At 37.5% G+C, this 17,283-nt stretch overlaps 1 protein-coding gene across 6 annotated transcripts in view; it reads right to left on the reverse strand.

The window, feature by feature from the left end:
* Positions 1-17,283, reverse strand: part of TSPAN8 (tetraspanin 8) — a 78,787-nt gene that overhangs the window by 47,958 nt on the left and 13,546 nt on the right. For 4 of the 6 annotated variants that reach the window (XR_001892767.3, XM_017946003.3, XM_017946004.3 and 1 more), the window contains exon 1: positions 2,828-3,208. Coding sequence is in view for 5 of the 6 variants with exons in the window: in XM_017946003.3 (XP_017801492.2) it covers positions 2,828-2,887 (60 nt within the window). In the remaining variant the exon portion in view is untranslated. Of the gene's footprint in view, positions 1-2,827; positions 3,209-17,283 lie in introns of those variants that run through there. The other 2 variants (XM_017946002.3, XM_031650621.1) reach the window with 2 other exon arrangements.

Genomic DNA, 17,283 nt, shown 5'->3' on the forward strand with positions numbered 1-17,283 from the left:
AAAGACAGATATTAGAACTTGGTGGAGAAATAGCTGATTCCAGGTCTGGACAGGAAATAAGCAAGTGATCTGGAACATGTCAAACCAATACTAAAGAGGTTATCAAAGTTATTAGGATCATTTCAAAAGAACTTCGGTCAACTTGGAAGAAGCTCCTGATGGCCAGAGATGGAACAAATTGCACATCAATAAGGGTAAACATTGTAATGGAGCTGATCTATCATTTCATAAGGATACTTAAAGAAATACTAACTTATCACTGTTGGATAATACTAGTAACTTAACTCATCACTTGCAATCTGGTAAGTAAAGAATAAGAAAGAAGTATTTTATGTCACTTAAAAAATATTAAAAACGGGATACCCAGGTAATGAAACAGTAAATGAGAAATTTCTCCTTATAGAAAGTGCTCCAGCTAATAAATAAAGAAAAGTTGATGAAACTAGAATGTTATCACTTTGAACCTCTTAATGAACTAATGATGGATTTTGGCCCTTGACCATCAATGGCTATGAACGTCACAAAAGAAGGAAACAATCAAACATCCAGTGCCTCCTCACGAAAGAATACACTTATGATTGTCGTGCCAAAAAAAAAAAAAAAAGACCTTGAATTGTATCAGGCTACACCATAGGTATGCAAATAGCAAAATCCAGACTGTAGGCAATGTGATAAAACAAACAACACACATCAGTGCATAAAATTTCAGTAGGGAGAAAAAGAGGTGTTGACTGGGGGAGAATCAACTGATTAAAATAGACATGAAATATACATTAACCAATCACAAAGTGTGGACCTTATTTAGATCCTGATTCTAACAGGAACATTTATGGGGTAATTGGAATTTTCAGCCCTGAATGGGCTCAAATTTGAAAATTGATTAAAATTGTCAAATCAATTTAACAATTGATTGTAAAAATTCTTATTACATTTTTAAAGCGTAATAATGATATTGTGGTTACATTTTTTTTTTTTTTTTTTGAGATGGAATCTCTGTCACCCAGGCTGGAGTGCAGTGGTGCAATCTCGGCTCACTGCAACTTCCCCTGCCAGGTTCAAGCAATTCTTCTGCCTCAGCCTCCCGAGTAGCTGGGACTACAGGCACCCGCCACCATGCCCAGCTAATTTTTTGTATTTTTAGTAGAGGCGGGGTTTCACCATGCTGGCCAGGCTGGTCTCAAACTCCTGACGTTGTGATCCACACACCTGGGTTGCCCAAAGTGCTGGGATTATAGGCATGAGCCACTGTGCCCTGGCTGTGGTTACATTTTTTCAAGAATTATATTTCAGAGATATATATACTAAAATGCTTACAGACAAAATTATATATCTGAGATGTGCTTCAAGATAATATGGGGTGGGGGAAGTGAATAGAGTAAAAATGGAGAAAGATTGGCCATCTTTCCGTGGTCACTGGGGCTGGACAATGGAGTTGATTACCTATCCTGTCTTCTTTTGTGACTATTCAAAGTTCTCCATAAAAAAAAAAAGCTAGAAACAAAACAAAATCAAAGAATACAGGTCTTTTTTATATATCCTACTCCCAATCCGTAATCAATTTAAATATCTGAAGGGAAGAAATGTATCAGAACTAACTAAAAGACTGGCATATATGTAGCATGAGCTACATTTAGTATTTGCAAAAGCAGCCCTTTTTTAAACCTAAAAACAGCCTTTTTTTTTTTACCTTCTTTATTTTACTTTTTAAAATATTTAGTTATTTAAAATTCACCAATATATCTATTTGTACTCATTAGCACTACTGATCATTGAATGGAAAATCAGTCTATACAATAAAGCTGTATTCATGTAGCTAAGTTTAATTAAGTTCATCATTATTTTAATAGAACAGAAATACAGCAACACATAGATATGAGATGTCTGTTTACTAAAGACTTAAACAGAGGTCTACTAAAGAAACAAAACCAGAGTTCTTTCATCCTTGGAGTGGATAAGCTAGCTTTTAATCCAGTATACAAAATACTTTTTTCATTTAAATACTTTGTGCTAGTTCCACTGATTGACATTTAAACAATCTTTAATTGTACTATATATGCTAAAAATGATAAGGTCAATTTCCCAACATCCCAGCTTGCTCTTTTCACACCTTGTTTTTCCATTTTCCAATGACAGATGTCACTTATCAATTTGTTGGTTATGTCTATGTCAATGAACTTTCAAGAGAAACATAACAAATTGCTGAAATACAAATACTGTCAATTAAAAGGTGGGGTGATGACACATCAAAATACTGACTTTAAAATGCCAATACATATATATATCCACTGCCTTAGTTTGATCTTCTTATGATTTAGGAATTTTATCATTTCCCCCTCAAGTTTTTCATGACCCATTTTTTTTTTCTTTGAGGCTCTGAAAATGATCTTTATTGTCCCATACCCTGTGATTCACCTGTCCAAACCCAGAAGTGAAGGGTGGGAATCAGGACCCGGGCTCCGGATGGAATCAGACCATGTTTTTACCACAGAGTCCTTAAATTAGGGAGGCCTGCTTGATATACAACTAAGAATAATTGTCCTTTAGTTAAGGGGTATTTGTTTTCCTTTGTGATTGTTTTTACAGCAATATCAAAACATTTATGAAATGTTTATCCTCACAGATTCTGAAGTGCACTTTTTTGAATCATTGGCTCATTTTCAATTACTGAAATAACCAAAGAAAGAACAAACACATCCAAACAAGTACATGGAAAATATATTTTCCCTCTTCTCCTATTTCTCTAGTGTACAGTCTGTTCTTGTTTACGATATTTATATCAAGATCCCCTTTCTTGCATAAAATTGATAATTAAAAGGAAAACACTTACCCAGAACAAGAAGTTGAAGGTAAACATAGAATATTTTATACAGCCATTCACACCTGCCATTTCGGAAAAGGATTAGGAATCCAGATGCCGTGAATGTAACTATTCGTTACAGGTTTGTCCTGCAATGTGCTCTGGAGCAACTTGCCTGCAGAGATTCTGTACCCACGGCTTCAGAGTGGAAAGAGAAAGCAAAGAAGTAGAAGGAGGAATAAAACGGTTATTAAAGTGGATAAAAAATTAACCCATACATTTAAATATTGCAAAGGCTATCTCCAGGCAAGTATGTTTCTTTGCTTGTCATGGCTCCTGGGGCACTGGGCCAGGATATTTATTATCCTTTCTCAAAAACTGCCTCCTCCAAAGTAAACAGATATCAAGTGAAGGGAGTGGCACTGGATCAGGCGAGAGAATGGCACAGTGCTACTATGTTCTTGGCTTTCAGAAACCACTGCCTGACTTCCCTGCCCTCCATTTCAACTAAGAGGAAATAAGGTGGTTTTGTTCTGAGTTAAGCGGACATTGTATCTACTCATTTTTGCATTGCATTTTCTCAATACTACAAAATTTCTTCTAAATGCAATAAAATGCATTTAGAAATCTGCAAAATATCAAGGCTTAGACATAGCAACCTGTTATCATGAAACCCAGAATAGTAAAACAACCATTACATGTATCTGCCCTCCAAAACATCTAAATTTACTTCCAAACAATTCCAGAGCTGCCATAAATGCTCCGCAGAAATTGCAGAGGGAGAGGCAGCCTTGCCTGTGGTGATAAGACCATTTGCTCTTTATCTTTATTTTTTTATGATATAAAGGGAAAGAAATCATAAGTGGCACTGACTGCCACATTGTGTTCATTTTATAATGCGTAGTCATTTTGATAGCTTGGTTTGTTTTCAAGGTGGACACTGTACTTTCCTTCCTCTGATAAATTATGTCTAGCAACAGCTCTTTTCCACCAACTCAGTTTCCAGATTCCAGGTCCTCTTGGACAAAACATTCAAAATGAGAAGGTGGTCACGGATCAGTGACCATAGATTTTACTATTTGTTTCCAGTGCTAATAGAAGACAGCTGTCTCAGGTAAAGGCAAAATTATCTGACATAATCAGGGAGGTGTGGACTGCTTTGTGTAAACAGCCTGGGTCATGTTAGTTTCCACATCTTGCCTCTCAAAGGGAGTTCTTCTCCCCCTAAATAAAAGGACCCTCTACTTTAAAAGGTTGTTAAGAAAATTGCTCTTTAGAATCTTTGCTAAGTTTTACATGATAAGCAAGCATGAACTCCTTACAAAAGAGAAATATTATTTCTAATTTTCATTGGCATACAATGTTTTTGAAACAATCCCACTCCCTGACTACAAATACAATATATTTTAATCCATTATCAATAATAATATTTAGTATTAAAGGCCAAATTTAGGATTAATTCCAAAAATCATGGCTTAATATATAAACCATCACTAAAATTGTTTGTGTTCTGTTTCCTACTAGAAAATGGAAATAGTTTCACAACCTTCTATTGAGATATTCTGTATACAGAATAATCCATGGCTGAAAGAATAATTTCAGGTTGAATGAAAACCAAAATTGATTTATAGTCCCATAAATGATTATTTATCATTTAGAGGCTAAAATTTAAAAAAAAATTACAGATTTAAATGCTGCTTTGTTGACAAGAATGTATTGAATACTACCAAATTTTAGTTTGACATAGATATTTTGGTGGATGCTGAACATCCTTAAAAAGAATCCTGTATAGTCTTTCGTTAAATCACTCTTGAACTCTGTAACACAAAAATCAATGGATATGTTTGTACAGGAGAATTACTGTGTAATAGAATCCCCTAGTCCAATTCAGAACCTATATGAAACAGTTCACTCCTGGAAATTCCTACCCTTATTAATGTTATAATCACACAACACTCTCCCAGGCTGAATTTGTACAGGTATTTTGTATTCCTCTTTCTTTCTATCCAGTCACTCTTACTGGTCTGTGTAGTTCCTAAATTACTGTCAAAACTATTTCTTCCATCTCATCCTTTTGCATTTCATTATTCAGTCCTTCATCATTTCTTACTTGAGCTGTGTCAATAGAATGAGAATTAATTTCCCTGGCAGTCTCTCCCAGCTCCTCTCTGCCTTAGCACTTTAAAATTCTTTTTGAGAAATACTTATTGATTAGGTAATGATAATGATGAAAACCCAATCTAAGGATATTTTCCTTTTACCTACAAGATAAAGTACAGATTCCCTAAGGTAGCATTTACAGCACATGGCAAACAAGTCCTCCACCCACTTCCCAGAACTTTGTCCCTCCACTTTCTTCCTAGGCAGCTTCCGCTTCTAGGTTCCATAACCACAGAATTAATTCCCAGGCCTAGAACACACCTTTGCATTTTATGCCTTGTTCCTTCTGCCTGGAACATCCTTTCCCAACTTCTCTATTGCAACATCCCTGTGGAGCCTTCCCTTCCTCATCCTCTGCCCCCACTCTGGGCAGATTTACTTGCTTCTCAGTCCTCAAGCCCATTATTATTTGAACAGACCTTAATCTACAATTGCCACTATGTCACATTTATTTGTGTCTCTCCCCCAGATTTGATTCTATATGCCTGAAAGGCAGAAATCTTACCCTATTCCACCTCTGTACCTATAGTAGCTGGCATTAGAGCTACAGAGATTTGCAATGGCACCCAAGCTCCTCAGAAAGTTCAACTAGTGATTTCCTCATAAGGTTCTCTAGGGAACTACCAATATGCTACCTCTGCCTTTAAAAAAATTATTAGGTAAAGAAAAACAGTTTATTAATTTCAGGACTTGTCAGATCCTTCAACTTTCTAATATTCAAGGAGGTGATAGCAATTCTGAAGTGAATATAATCTCAGAACATATTTTTGAATGACACATCAGGACCGGTGTTACAGAACATACATACATACTTACAGAAGTACAGAAGCACTGTTCTAGACGAACTCTCACTCTTACACCTGAGAAAAGAGCAGCATAGGCAGACTGAGTAGCCTAAGTTCACAAAACTGGTTAGTGACAGATCTCCTTCTAGAAACAAGGTCGCAGGATGATCAGATCAGTATTCTGTCTACTGGCGTCAACTATCTCTTGAGTTCTGTAGTACAGGAATGAGTCATTTACTCATTACTCATTTAATGTGTCTTAGATATTGAGAAATTTTCATATAACAGATATTTTAACAGTGGCAGGAGGTTGCAGGGGTTGAAGATTGTCAGTAATAAATCTTAGACCCTGTGAAAGACCAGGCCAGTAAGGAAAGAAATGGATAGTGAGATATTATAAGAAGAAATGATAATCGAGGGGAAGAACAGAGGGAAAGTCTAAGTAAATTTAGATAAAGTTTTTCTAATGTTGCCATCGTGCCAATTATTATTCCTTGTAGCAAATGCACAGAGTAAGGCAGAATAATGATTCCAATTTGATTAATCGTGAAAAGTCTCCATGAGGCAGTCATCAATGAACTAGATTTTCATAGCAGTATGGGAACCCACGCAGGGAAAAGAAAGAGAGAGAGAGATTCCTCATGCTCAGGGCAGAGGAAAGTGCATGAGTAGCACAATCAAATACCCCACAGAAAATATGGTACTTTCTCTAAGTCATCAGGCAAACCAGGCCTACATTTGGGACTTGAACCAGAAATTAAGCACAGATAGTTCATATTTTCATCATGATATCATCTTCTCTTCCATAAGATAATATTCAAAAATTTATTCAATGGATGTATTGAATCCTTACCATATTCCAGGCATGAGACTAAGTGCTGGAGACATAGTAGTTTATGAAACAAGATAAAAATCCCTGCCTTCCTGGGCCTTACACCATGGTGAAAAGATAACCTCTTTGCATTTTTGTTTCCAACATCTTGTTACCCAATATATTTGTCCATGGAGTAGACAGTAAAAAAGCAATTCATGTGTTGTAGAGAAAAGATTAGTTTTTTTTCTCATCTTTTATACTCTCCCATCATCACTGTCCCTCTATACTATTTGTTTTTCATGATATTGTTAATAATCAATTCATGTTCTTAAAGGCTAATAGCAGCAATAAAAACATAATGTTGCGATTTCTCTTCCTTATGACTCTACTGAGGGGTGTGTATGTAAGGACATGAGATCATACACTCTGAACAATTTGAGTGAAGAGATTCTGGTGCTTTTAGCATGTTTCATTTTGAAAAACCTTTTTTCTTATTTTTGGAAAGATGGAGTTCTCACTTAGGGGTTTTATGGTCTCTTTTACAGGAGCAGAGCCTTGGCTCTTGTGCTCTAGTCCCATTCTAGCCTTCCTAAGACCAATATTATTCTTCTGCTTTCATGTGATCCTAATGCTCTGTTTCCTACCCTGTGTGCTTATGCAGCCTGGCTCATAAAAACCTTTTGTGTATTCCCACTGGAAATGCACCAGATAGGAAGCATCCGGTATGGGAAGGATGCCTCTCCTCTCTTTTCAGGACATTTTAAGGCAACTGTCTCTACTTAGAGTATTAATTCCAGCTCAGAACTAAAGTAGGGGTTAAAATTGTCATTGTGCAGTAGTAATACAGTGTTTCTAGAAAATGGATACCCAGTATTCAACATTCTTCCTCTTCTATAGATATTTTATTCTAAAATATTAATGACTTGCACCTGGACATAAATTTACCATATAGGACACATAAGGAAAAATATGGAAATGTGTATGAAAGAAACAGACTTTAGATCACCAAAATATGTGAATATAAGGAAAACTGAGGCAAAATGGTGCAGTGATTAAAAATGCAGTTTATAACCATGGCAGATTAGAGATGCTGTGGCTTCTTATTAGGCCTCACTATGGCATTTATACTCTTTTTACAGCAGGTTAAGAGCCAGTTGCTGGGTGGGAACCAGGGTCAGGTCCTTGGCTTGGCAGTCCTGAAGTTCCACTTTGCCAGCCTTTCTAGGGGTGATCTGCTTCTTGGGAAAGATTCACCTTAAATGCTCTCACAGGAGCCAGAATGTCAATTTCCTAGTTTATCATGAGAAATGCACCCATCAGACTATCCATCCAGCATAAGACAGTAGCTGATCAGAACACTCTTTCCCTGAAAAAAAAAAAAAAAAAAGGCAGCACAGAAGCCAGAGCCATACACAGATGGTGTCTTGGGGGATACATTTGGTAATGGAGTCAGTGTTGCCAAGATATGATACCACCCCAGAGTCTAGAACCACCACAGAGATCCAACAGCCAAACCTTCCAGAAATGTTCAGTGGTCTTAGCATCCTCTCCGTAAAATTGCTGTGATACACCACCAAATTCGTTCTTCTTGAGGTTACCTTCTCTGTACTCCATTCAGTCCCGGCCCGCTCTGTGGTCACATCTATCTCCAGACAAGAGTCCATGATAATTGACTAGGTTTCCATTTACCAGACTGTAGATACAATTTAGTCCTGCTTCCAAGGTCACATTTTAATTGCATTTTAGATACTCCTAAAATTCTTCACTCACCCAAGATTGATCACGTGGTTCATTCCTATAGATTTTACTAGTTGATTTGTCAGAGGTTGATCTTATTTTTCTTCTCTCTAAACCAGGACTCATGCGAATGCACAGGCTGCAATACTCAACAAGAAAACGAAGAATACAAAGCAGGGCTTTGTAATCACCACGTCAGGATCATTGAACAGCCCATTTTTGTGCTTTATTATTTGCCTGGCTGTTTGCTTTTGAGTTTAAAGTTTAAATGCCAGCCTGCTTTTCTCCGAGTTCTCTCTGAATCAGTTCTTTGTTTGCCAAGTTCACAAGGTACACATTAACTACTAAACATGATTAGGTTCTAAGTTAACAGTGGTTAAGAGGTAGGAAAGTGAGTGGAGCCCACCAATACAGAAGAAAAAAAAATAGACTAGGATGGCGATATTAAACACTTGTATGAGACATCAGCTTCTCAAACTGCAGGAGCCAACAAAATGTTACACTGAATTTAACACAGCCTTATTCCATGACTGGTCAGAAATAAACATAGACACTTTACTCAAAATGCTAATTAGGATCTCACAAGTGACTAATTCCAAATTACAAAGATTTATTCAACCTCACACAGTGGGAATGTATTGCATGGCTATTCTGGTTCCCCAGGAAAAATAAAATAACAGGAAGTCATTGTAAAAGGTCATTTATGAGGAAATCCCAAACCTCCATTTCACACCTTTGTAAGAAGCAACAAAATGTATTCCAAATAAGCTCAGGTAGAAAATAACTCAATCTCTGGTTTGAAGGAATTTCTCTGTAGTCACAGAGAGGGATATTTTAGGTTTTTCTTGAGTACTTGGAAGACCTGATTTTCACTTAATGTGAGAAGAAAACGAAAGACAGGGATATCCCAGGAAACCTGTGGCTGAATGCCTGAACCATAGTTCCCAAAAAGAGAGAGCAATGGCCTGACTCCATTTCCTCACTGTTGTCCCAGATGAATGGACCATCCCAATTTTAATCATATCAAATAAAAGTACATGTCTTTAAAAATACAATATCCAAATGCAGTCTTTCCAGAATTCAAGGATGGAATACACCATTCCTCTGAGAATTCTCTTTTGGTTCGTTTCTCCATTTATCATCAGGCATTAAAGCGTCTTTCCTTGGCCTTCCTAGTAATTATTTACTTATTAATATCCTGGTTGATTCAGAAATTGCCTCACCTATAAAGCCCAAACATGTGAGAAAGTCAGTTTTTAAAATTTTTTTAATTAGGCTACCCTTGAGGGTTATTCAAGTACCTTTAGGTCAAACAAAGCCCAGAGATTGTTTTGCTTTACACAGAGTCACATTGATCTTTCATGTACACGAATCATTCAACCTTCAGAAACTATTCCAAAGGAGACCTTACTGGTTTGGATGGTTTTTATTAATTATGGAAAGGGCCCAAACTCTTTCTGCATGCTAATTTATTTATATCATATTTCAACTTGAGGCTTCAGCGAGCCAGGGAATTCCCGTAAGTGCTCTGCTGTCTTTCCTCCTCACTCTTTATGCTTTCTTGAATACATGAGTGTGAAGAAGCAGTGTTAAGCCAGAAAGACTGGCCTAGCCAAGACCCCTCAAGAAGGAATCTGCAAATCTGGGAACACATTCCAGAACTTCTTGCTACCAGCACACAGCCTGATGTATAAGAAGTATCAGCCAAAAATTTCAAGTTTCTCAACAACCACTGTATTCTCAGCCAATCCCCTAAAGAGTTCTCTGAGAAGAAAATAGTTCATAAAGCAATTCTCTCTGCAATAAAAGATTATGTCACTCCCTACCTCTGAACCCTCTAATGTATTCCCATCGCAATTAGAATAAAATCCAAAGCCACACAAGATAGGCCCTTGGCTGACTCATCAACTTCATTTTGCCCCATTCTCTCCCTTACTCACGCTGCTGCAGCCAGAGTGGACACACTGCTGCTCCTTGGACTTGCCAAGCATATTCCTAACTCATTTCCTCCACCTTCCCCGCTGAATCCTCTTAGTCTGAAGAGCTAGACAGTTCGTCCTCCTCATTGTATTTCATATCTGTTTATCTGTTGTTTCCTTTTCTGCTTTCTTTCTGGAATGTTTACTTCAGGAGGTCAAGGGCACTTTTTGTGTTGTTCGCTGCCATATCCCCACAGCTTGGAATACAGTAAGCTCTTAATAAATATTTATTGAATGAATAACTGAATAACAAGTTATCTAAATATACTAACCCATTTTTAAATAACAACAGAGAGCCCCTGTTTGTGTTCACCATTGCATTCCTACTGCCTGGCCGAATGACTGGCAAATTATAATCATCACTATGTGCTGGGAGATAACGTTGCAAAAGAAAAATAAAGTTCATACCACTCGTACGAGCATTATAGTCAACCAACTTGAGATGGCAAAGAAATACATAAATAAATATGCAAAAAAAAAAAATACCAGAAAGAGAAGAATGGCAGTATCCTGTGCTACAAAGTGAGGAAACTACTTCACATTAGGTGGAACTCTGATAAGGTAACATTTAAGCTAAGTCCTGTCTGATAAGAAGGCATAAGCTGTGCAGAGATCTACGATGAGAGCATTCCAGACAAAGGTAACAGCACAAAGCCTCTAAAGTGAGCAGATACTGAGTATGCTGGAGAAAGAAGGGGAGCATGTACGTAGCATAGTTATGGAGAGCATGGTATGAGATGAGTTCAGAGAGGAAGCTCTTCAGGCCAGATCCTGTAGAGAGATGTAAGCCAGGGAAAAGATAATAAAGTTGATTTAAGTGGTACTGGACATGCAGGCAGATTTTAAGCGATGAAGTGACATGACCCAGTGTTCCAGGCAGAAGATGATGGTGAGTGGTCTAGGGTGAATGTAGTGGAGAGGAAGAGAAGTGAATACATTCAGAAGATGCTTTAGAGGTGAAATCAACATTGAGAGTGAGGGAAAGACAGGAACATGGATACCACCCAGATTTTAACTTCAACAACTTGGTTGATAGAAAACTGGGGGAGGATCATAGGTTCTGTTTTGAGTATTTTGGATTCAAGATACCTATTAGATATGCAAGTGGAGATGTCACATGAACAGTTCAATATATGAATATGGAATACAGGGAAAATTTCAGGGCTGGACATATAGACTTGAGTGTCCTCACTGATAAAAGAAAAACTTCAGTCAAATTAAATTTAAAGGAGTTTAATCGAGCAATGAAAAATTCATGAATCGGGCAGCCCTCAGAATCATAACAGATTCACAGAGACTCTTTTTATATGTATACATCCTTTAAGTTTTGGGATACATGTGCAGAATGTGCAGGTTTGTTACATAGGTATACACGTACCATGATGGTTTGCTGCACCCATCAACCCATCATCTACATTAGGTATTTCTCCTAATGCTATCCCTCCCCTAGTCTGCCACCCCCCAACAGGCTCCAGTGTTCCCCTCCATGTGTCCATGTGTTCTCATTGTTTAACTCTCACTTATGAGTGAGAACATGTGGTGTTTGGTTTTCTGTACCTGTGTTAGTTTGCTAAAAATGATGGTTTTCAGCTTCATCCACATCCCTGTGAAGGACATGAATTCATCCTTTTTTATGGCTGCATAGTATTCCATGGTGTATAAGTGCCACATTTTCTTTATCCAGTCTATCATTGATGGACATTTGAGTTGGTTCCAAGTCTTTGCTATTGTGAACAGTGCTGCAATAAACATAGTGTGCATGTGTCTTTATAGTATAATTAATTTTAATCCTTTGAGTATATACCAAGTAATGGGATTGCTGGGTCAAATGATATTTCTGGTTCTAGATCCTTGAGCAATCGCCACCCTGCCTTCCACAATGGTTGAACTATTACACTCCCACCAACAGTGTAAAAGTGTTCCGATTTCTCCACATCCTCTCCAGCATCTGTTATTTCTTGACTTTTTAATGATTGCCATTCTAACTGGTGTGAGATGGTATCTCATTGTGGTTTTGATTTGCATTTCTCTAATGACAGTGATGATGAACTTTTTTTCATACATTTGTTGGCTGCATAAATGTCTTCTTTTAAGAAGTGTCTGTTCATATCCTTTGTCCACTTTTTGATGGGGTTGTTTGTGCAGCCTTGTGGTGGAAGAAGATTTATAGGCAAAAAATGGGAAATAATGTACAGAAATCGGAAGTGAGGTACAGAACGGCTGGATTGGTTACAGGTTGCATTTGCCTTATTTGAATATAGTCTGAACACTCAGCAGTGTATGAATGGTTGAGCTATGGCTGCTGGGATTGGCCAAGACTCAGTTATTGTTACGCGTGCATACTCCTAAGTTAGGTTTCCAATCTTGTCTACCTATTAAGCTAGGCTGCAGTTAGCCCATAAGGATTCAAATATTCAAATACAGAGTCCTTCCCAGGCCATATTTAGTTCACTTTCACATTACCATATAGAAGTTATTTAGAAGCTAAGTACTAGATAAAATTACCTAAGGAGAAGGCATAGACAGATTACCTCAGAACCCTGACCCTATCCCTGGAGCATACCAATATTTAAATTTGAAGAAAGGGGGAATAAATACATATCACTGAAAGGCAGTTAAGAAGAAAACCATCAGGGTAATGTCCAGGAAGTCAGAAAAAGAATGTCTCAGAGAGAGTGAGGCAGCTGCCAAGTGCTGCTGAGAAGTCTAGTAAGATGAGAACTCCCAATCCCACTGGTTCTGGCAGCATGGGATTACTGCGTCTTTGAGAGAAGACCATCCTTAGTCACATAGTGGAGACAGAGCCCAAATGGAAAAGACTGAAGAAAGAATGAGAGGTATGAAAGTGAAATTATTTATTTTAGACAATTATTTCAAGTTTTGTTCTAAAGGGAAGCACTCGATATATGGAAACTAGGATAACATGAGTTTATATAGTTCCACTGTCCACTGGGAATTTCAAGGGGATGTGAAAATTTGTTCCTGTATAAAATGAATTGAAGAGTTTCTTACCCTATGGACAATTAAGATTACAATGTTGTTCATGTAGAATTAAACTCTTTATTAATTATACCAAAGCCTGTAGGAAATCATGAGTGCAGATCACAACTAAGTTAATTGTAATATGCAATAGAAAAGTAGGAATATAAAGCTTCTTGGATAATAACTTCCTATAGGCTCTCAGATGAATCTCTCTCAAAACCTATAGTAACTCAGAATTGTACCTTACATAATAGTAGTAAGAAACATTCTCTATCAATTGAATTAGTAAATCCAATCAAATATTAAAAGTACTGGATGGGAAATCAAGGGAAACCTATGGTGAGAATTTTAATAGCTACATTATGAGATGCTCCAGAAAGAATCTTAGGCAACTTAGAAAAATATACACGTAGTTATAACGGTTACCAGTAGCTGGGAAGGCGATTGAGGGGTTGCAGGGATAGGTGGGGATGGTCAGTGGCGGGGGGGGGGGGGAGGGAAACCAGAAAGGATAAAGAAGACCTATGACTTGATAGCACAACAGGGAGACTATAGTCAATAATAAATTGTACATTTTAAAGTAACTTAAGGAGTGTAATTGGATTCTTTGTAACTCAAAGAGTAAATGCTTGAGGGGGATGGATTTAAAAATATATAAGTAAGAAAATTTAAGGTGAAGGAATAGATGGGGACTAGGTGGAGACAAGACTTCTCATAGTATATGTTTTTATTTCCTTTTGATTTTGAAGTATGCAAATATATTAATTATCAAGAAAATTAAGTTTTTTAAAAGTGCAGTGGTTTGATCTAAAGCTGAGGAGACAGATAACTGAACAGGTCTCAGCAGTCAGGCTGGGGTGGTGTTTTAAGTCTGCTGTGGGTTGTATCAAATGGAAAACAGCAAGATAGGAGCTCTGTGTTGGCTGGGTGGAGGCAAAGCCTAAATAAATAAAGGGGAAGTCAGTGACCAGGGGCCAAATCTAACATTTCAGAGAACTTTCAGGGTGGCGAAACTGGGCATAATTATTATGATGTGATATAAGCAGGCAGATATACATCCAAGAACACTCTTCTCCGAGCATCCATTCTAGGACAGGGGCTTTATTTCATGCTGTGATATTTTATTTCAAATATTTCTGAGTAAAAAGGCCAATTTGGTACATGTTAGACTATGATCCGGAAGGAAAAAGATCTGGAAAAAAAAAAAGTCGGTTCTGCTGAAGCTAGAAGCTAATGCGAACAGCAAAGGGAGAGAGTTAGTTCCTATTAAGGATCCTTCAGGTTTGAGCCCCAGCATTTTTCTGTCTTTCCTGAGGTTTAACGGCCAGACACAAGCAATACTTTGAATGTGGGTGGTCCCTCAATTCCCACCAGGGTAGGTAACTGTTCTTAATTTTGATGCTGTTTTGCCCAATGTTTTGTTGGCCTTCCTAGTGAGTCACTTTTTCCTCTGTTTAATTTATGTGCCATACTAGTATCTTCATATCTTGCAGGACCCCAAACCCAAGGCTATCAAATTAGATTGATTTGTTTCTCCAAATAACCCAGCATCACCTCCTATCTTTCCAATTTTTTTAATTAATAGACTTCAGTTTTTAGAGCAGTTGCAGGTTTACAGGAAAATTGGGCAGAAAGAGTTTCCATATATTCTCTCCCCAATCTCCCACCACAGTTTCCCCAGTTATTAGCATCTTGAAGTACTGTAGTACATTGTTATTATTAATGAGTTAATATTGATATATTAGTGCTAAATAAAGTTTACCTTAAAGTTCATTCTTTGTGTTGTACATTCTATGGATATTGACAGCTGTTTAAGACACCCTTCTTAGAGTATCATAGAGAGGTTTCATTGCCCTAAAAATCCCCTATCCTCCACTGATTCATCCCTCTCTTCCTTCTACTCCCAACCTCCACCCACTGATCTTTTTTATCTGTCTCTACAGTATTGCCTTTTTTTTCTTTTTCTTTTTTTTTGAGATGGAGTCTCGCCCTGTCGCCCAGGCTGGAGTGCAATGGCGTAACCTTGGCTTACAGCAACCTCTGCCTCCCGGGTTCAAGCAATTCTCTGCTTCAGCCTCTGGAGTAGCTGGGATTACAGGCACCCGCCACCACACCCAGCTAAATTTTTGTATTTTTAGTAGAGATGGGGTTTCACCAGGTTGGCCAGGCTGGTCTCGAACTCCTGAACTTGTGATCTGCCCACCTCAGCCTCCCAAAGTGCTGGAATTACAGGCGTGAGCCACTGTGCCCAGCCCATAGTATTGCATTTTACAAAATGTCATCCAATTGGAATCATATGTAGCTTTTTCATACTGGCTTCTTTCACTTAGTAATGTGCCTTTAAGTTTTCTCCATGTGTTTTTGTAGCTCAGGATATTATTTTAATGCTAAATAATATCTCATTGTATGGATGCACTGTAATTTGTTTATCCAGTCACATATTGAAGGCTATCTTGGTTGTTTCCAAGTTTTGGCCAGTATGAATAAAGTTGCTATAAACAGTCATGTGAAGGTTTTTATACACTCATAGTTTGTAACACATTTAGGTAAATAGCAAACAACACAATTGCTGGATTTTATGTTAAGAGTATATTTAGTTTTGTAAGAAACTGTCCAACTATCTTCCAAAGTGGTTGTACCCTTTTACATTCCTACCGGCAATAAGTAGGTGTTCTTAATGATCCACATCCTTATTGGCATTTGGTATTGTCTGTATTTTTTATTTTAACCATTTTAGTAGTATTTTATTGTTGTTTTAATTCACAATTCCCTAATAACATATGATGTTGAACACCTTCTCATATGTTTACTTGTCATCTGTATATCTTCTTTTGTGAGGTGTTTTCAGATCTTTTGTCCAGTTTTTAACTGGATTGTTTGTTTTATTATTTCTGGGTTTCAAGAGCTCTTTGTATATTTTGGAGGCCAGTCTTTTACCAGATAGGTGTTTTACAAATATTTTCTCCTTCTGTGGCTTGTCTTTTCATTCTCTTAATCTAATCTATTTTTAATGAGACAAATATCACCCCATGTGAAACCAATGCCCGAAAACCGTTTTTCTTGACTAGTTTATTTCCCCATTTTCCCAGTTTACAGACACATGTTGCTACCTTTAGAACAACTTTAGCCTCATATACACCACTAATACTTTACTGTGCCTTAATGAATTTCTATAATCACTGCTTCCTTGAACTTTAAGATTTCACTCTGTTGAAAACTGTGAAGGCTCTGAGGTTTATCCTACTTGCAGACTAACAAGTTAACTCCTCATAGTTTGATGGTTGCCAGCAAAAGACATGAGACTCCTGGGTAAGACAGAAATGACTTTATAACTCACGGCACAGCAAGCTTTACAAGCTTCATGTTTGTCTAGGTTCTCTTTGTTTCCCAAGTCCCACTGGGGAGATGCTCAGAAGCCCAGGTGGATTGTGAGTATACAATAAATTTGTATCACGCAGAGGGACTCTGAGCTTAAAAAACTCCAATCTTTTAAAGGGGTGCTTTTTCCTCTCCTATAAGGGAGGCACTACTTTAATCTTCCAAGACTGTTTGCTATATAAACATTCTTGAAAAGATAATCTGGAACAAAATCTGTCAATTCCTCTGCTCAGAAGATATGTAGAAATGTGAGAGACCCATGGAGAATTTTCTTTCAAAATAATCTTTCATCTCTCCAGGTCATGGTAAACTGCCAAAATAAGTATTGTATTTTTAAAAACCTCCTTATACTTAGCAAAAATACCTGTAATTGTTCTCTATTACCTAAACAAAATATAAACTCCTTAGCAGAGCATCAAGACCATTAAATATCAGTCTCCCAAATAACCTTTATAATCGTAATCCTAAAACTTCCCAAAATGTATCATTCGTATTAACCAATACAAACCTTTCTGCCCTTTTCCTTGTTTAAATAGTTCTATATTTCAGTCCTTCCAGCTTCTCTTCTCAAATGCTATGCCCATATCAACAACTTCATTGATACAATGAAACCGATTTGTTCAGGATTAAGTCAAATGGTACTTCTCACAT

The sequence above is a fragment of the Papio anubis genome, chromosome 9, assembly GCF_008728515.1.
Source record: "Papio anubis isolate 15944 chromosome 9, Panubis1.0, whole genome shotgun sequence".
In the NCBI taxonomy this organism is placed as follows: Eukaryota; Metazoa; Chordata; class Mammalia; order Primates; family Cercopithecidae; genus Papio; species Papio anubis.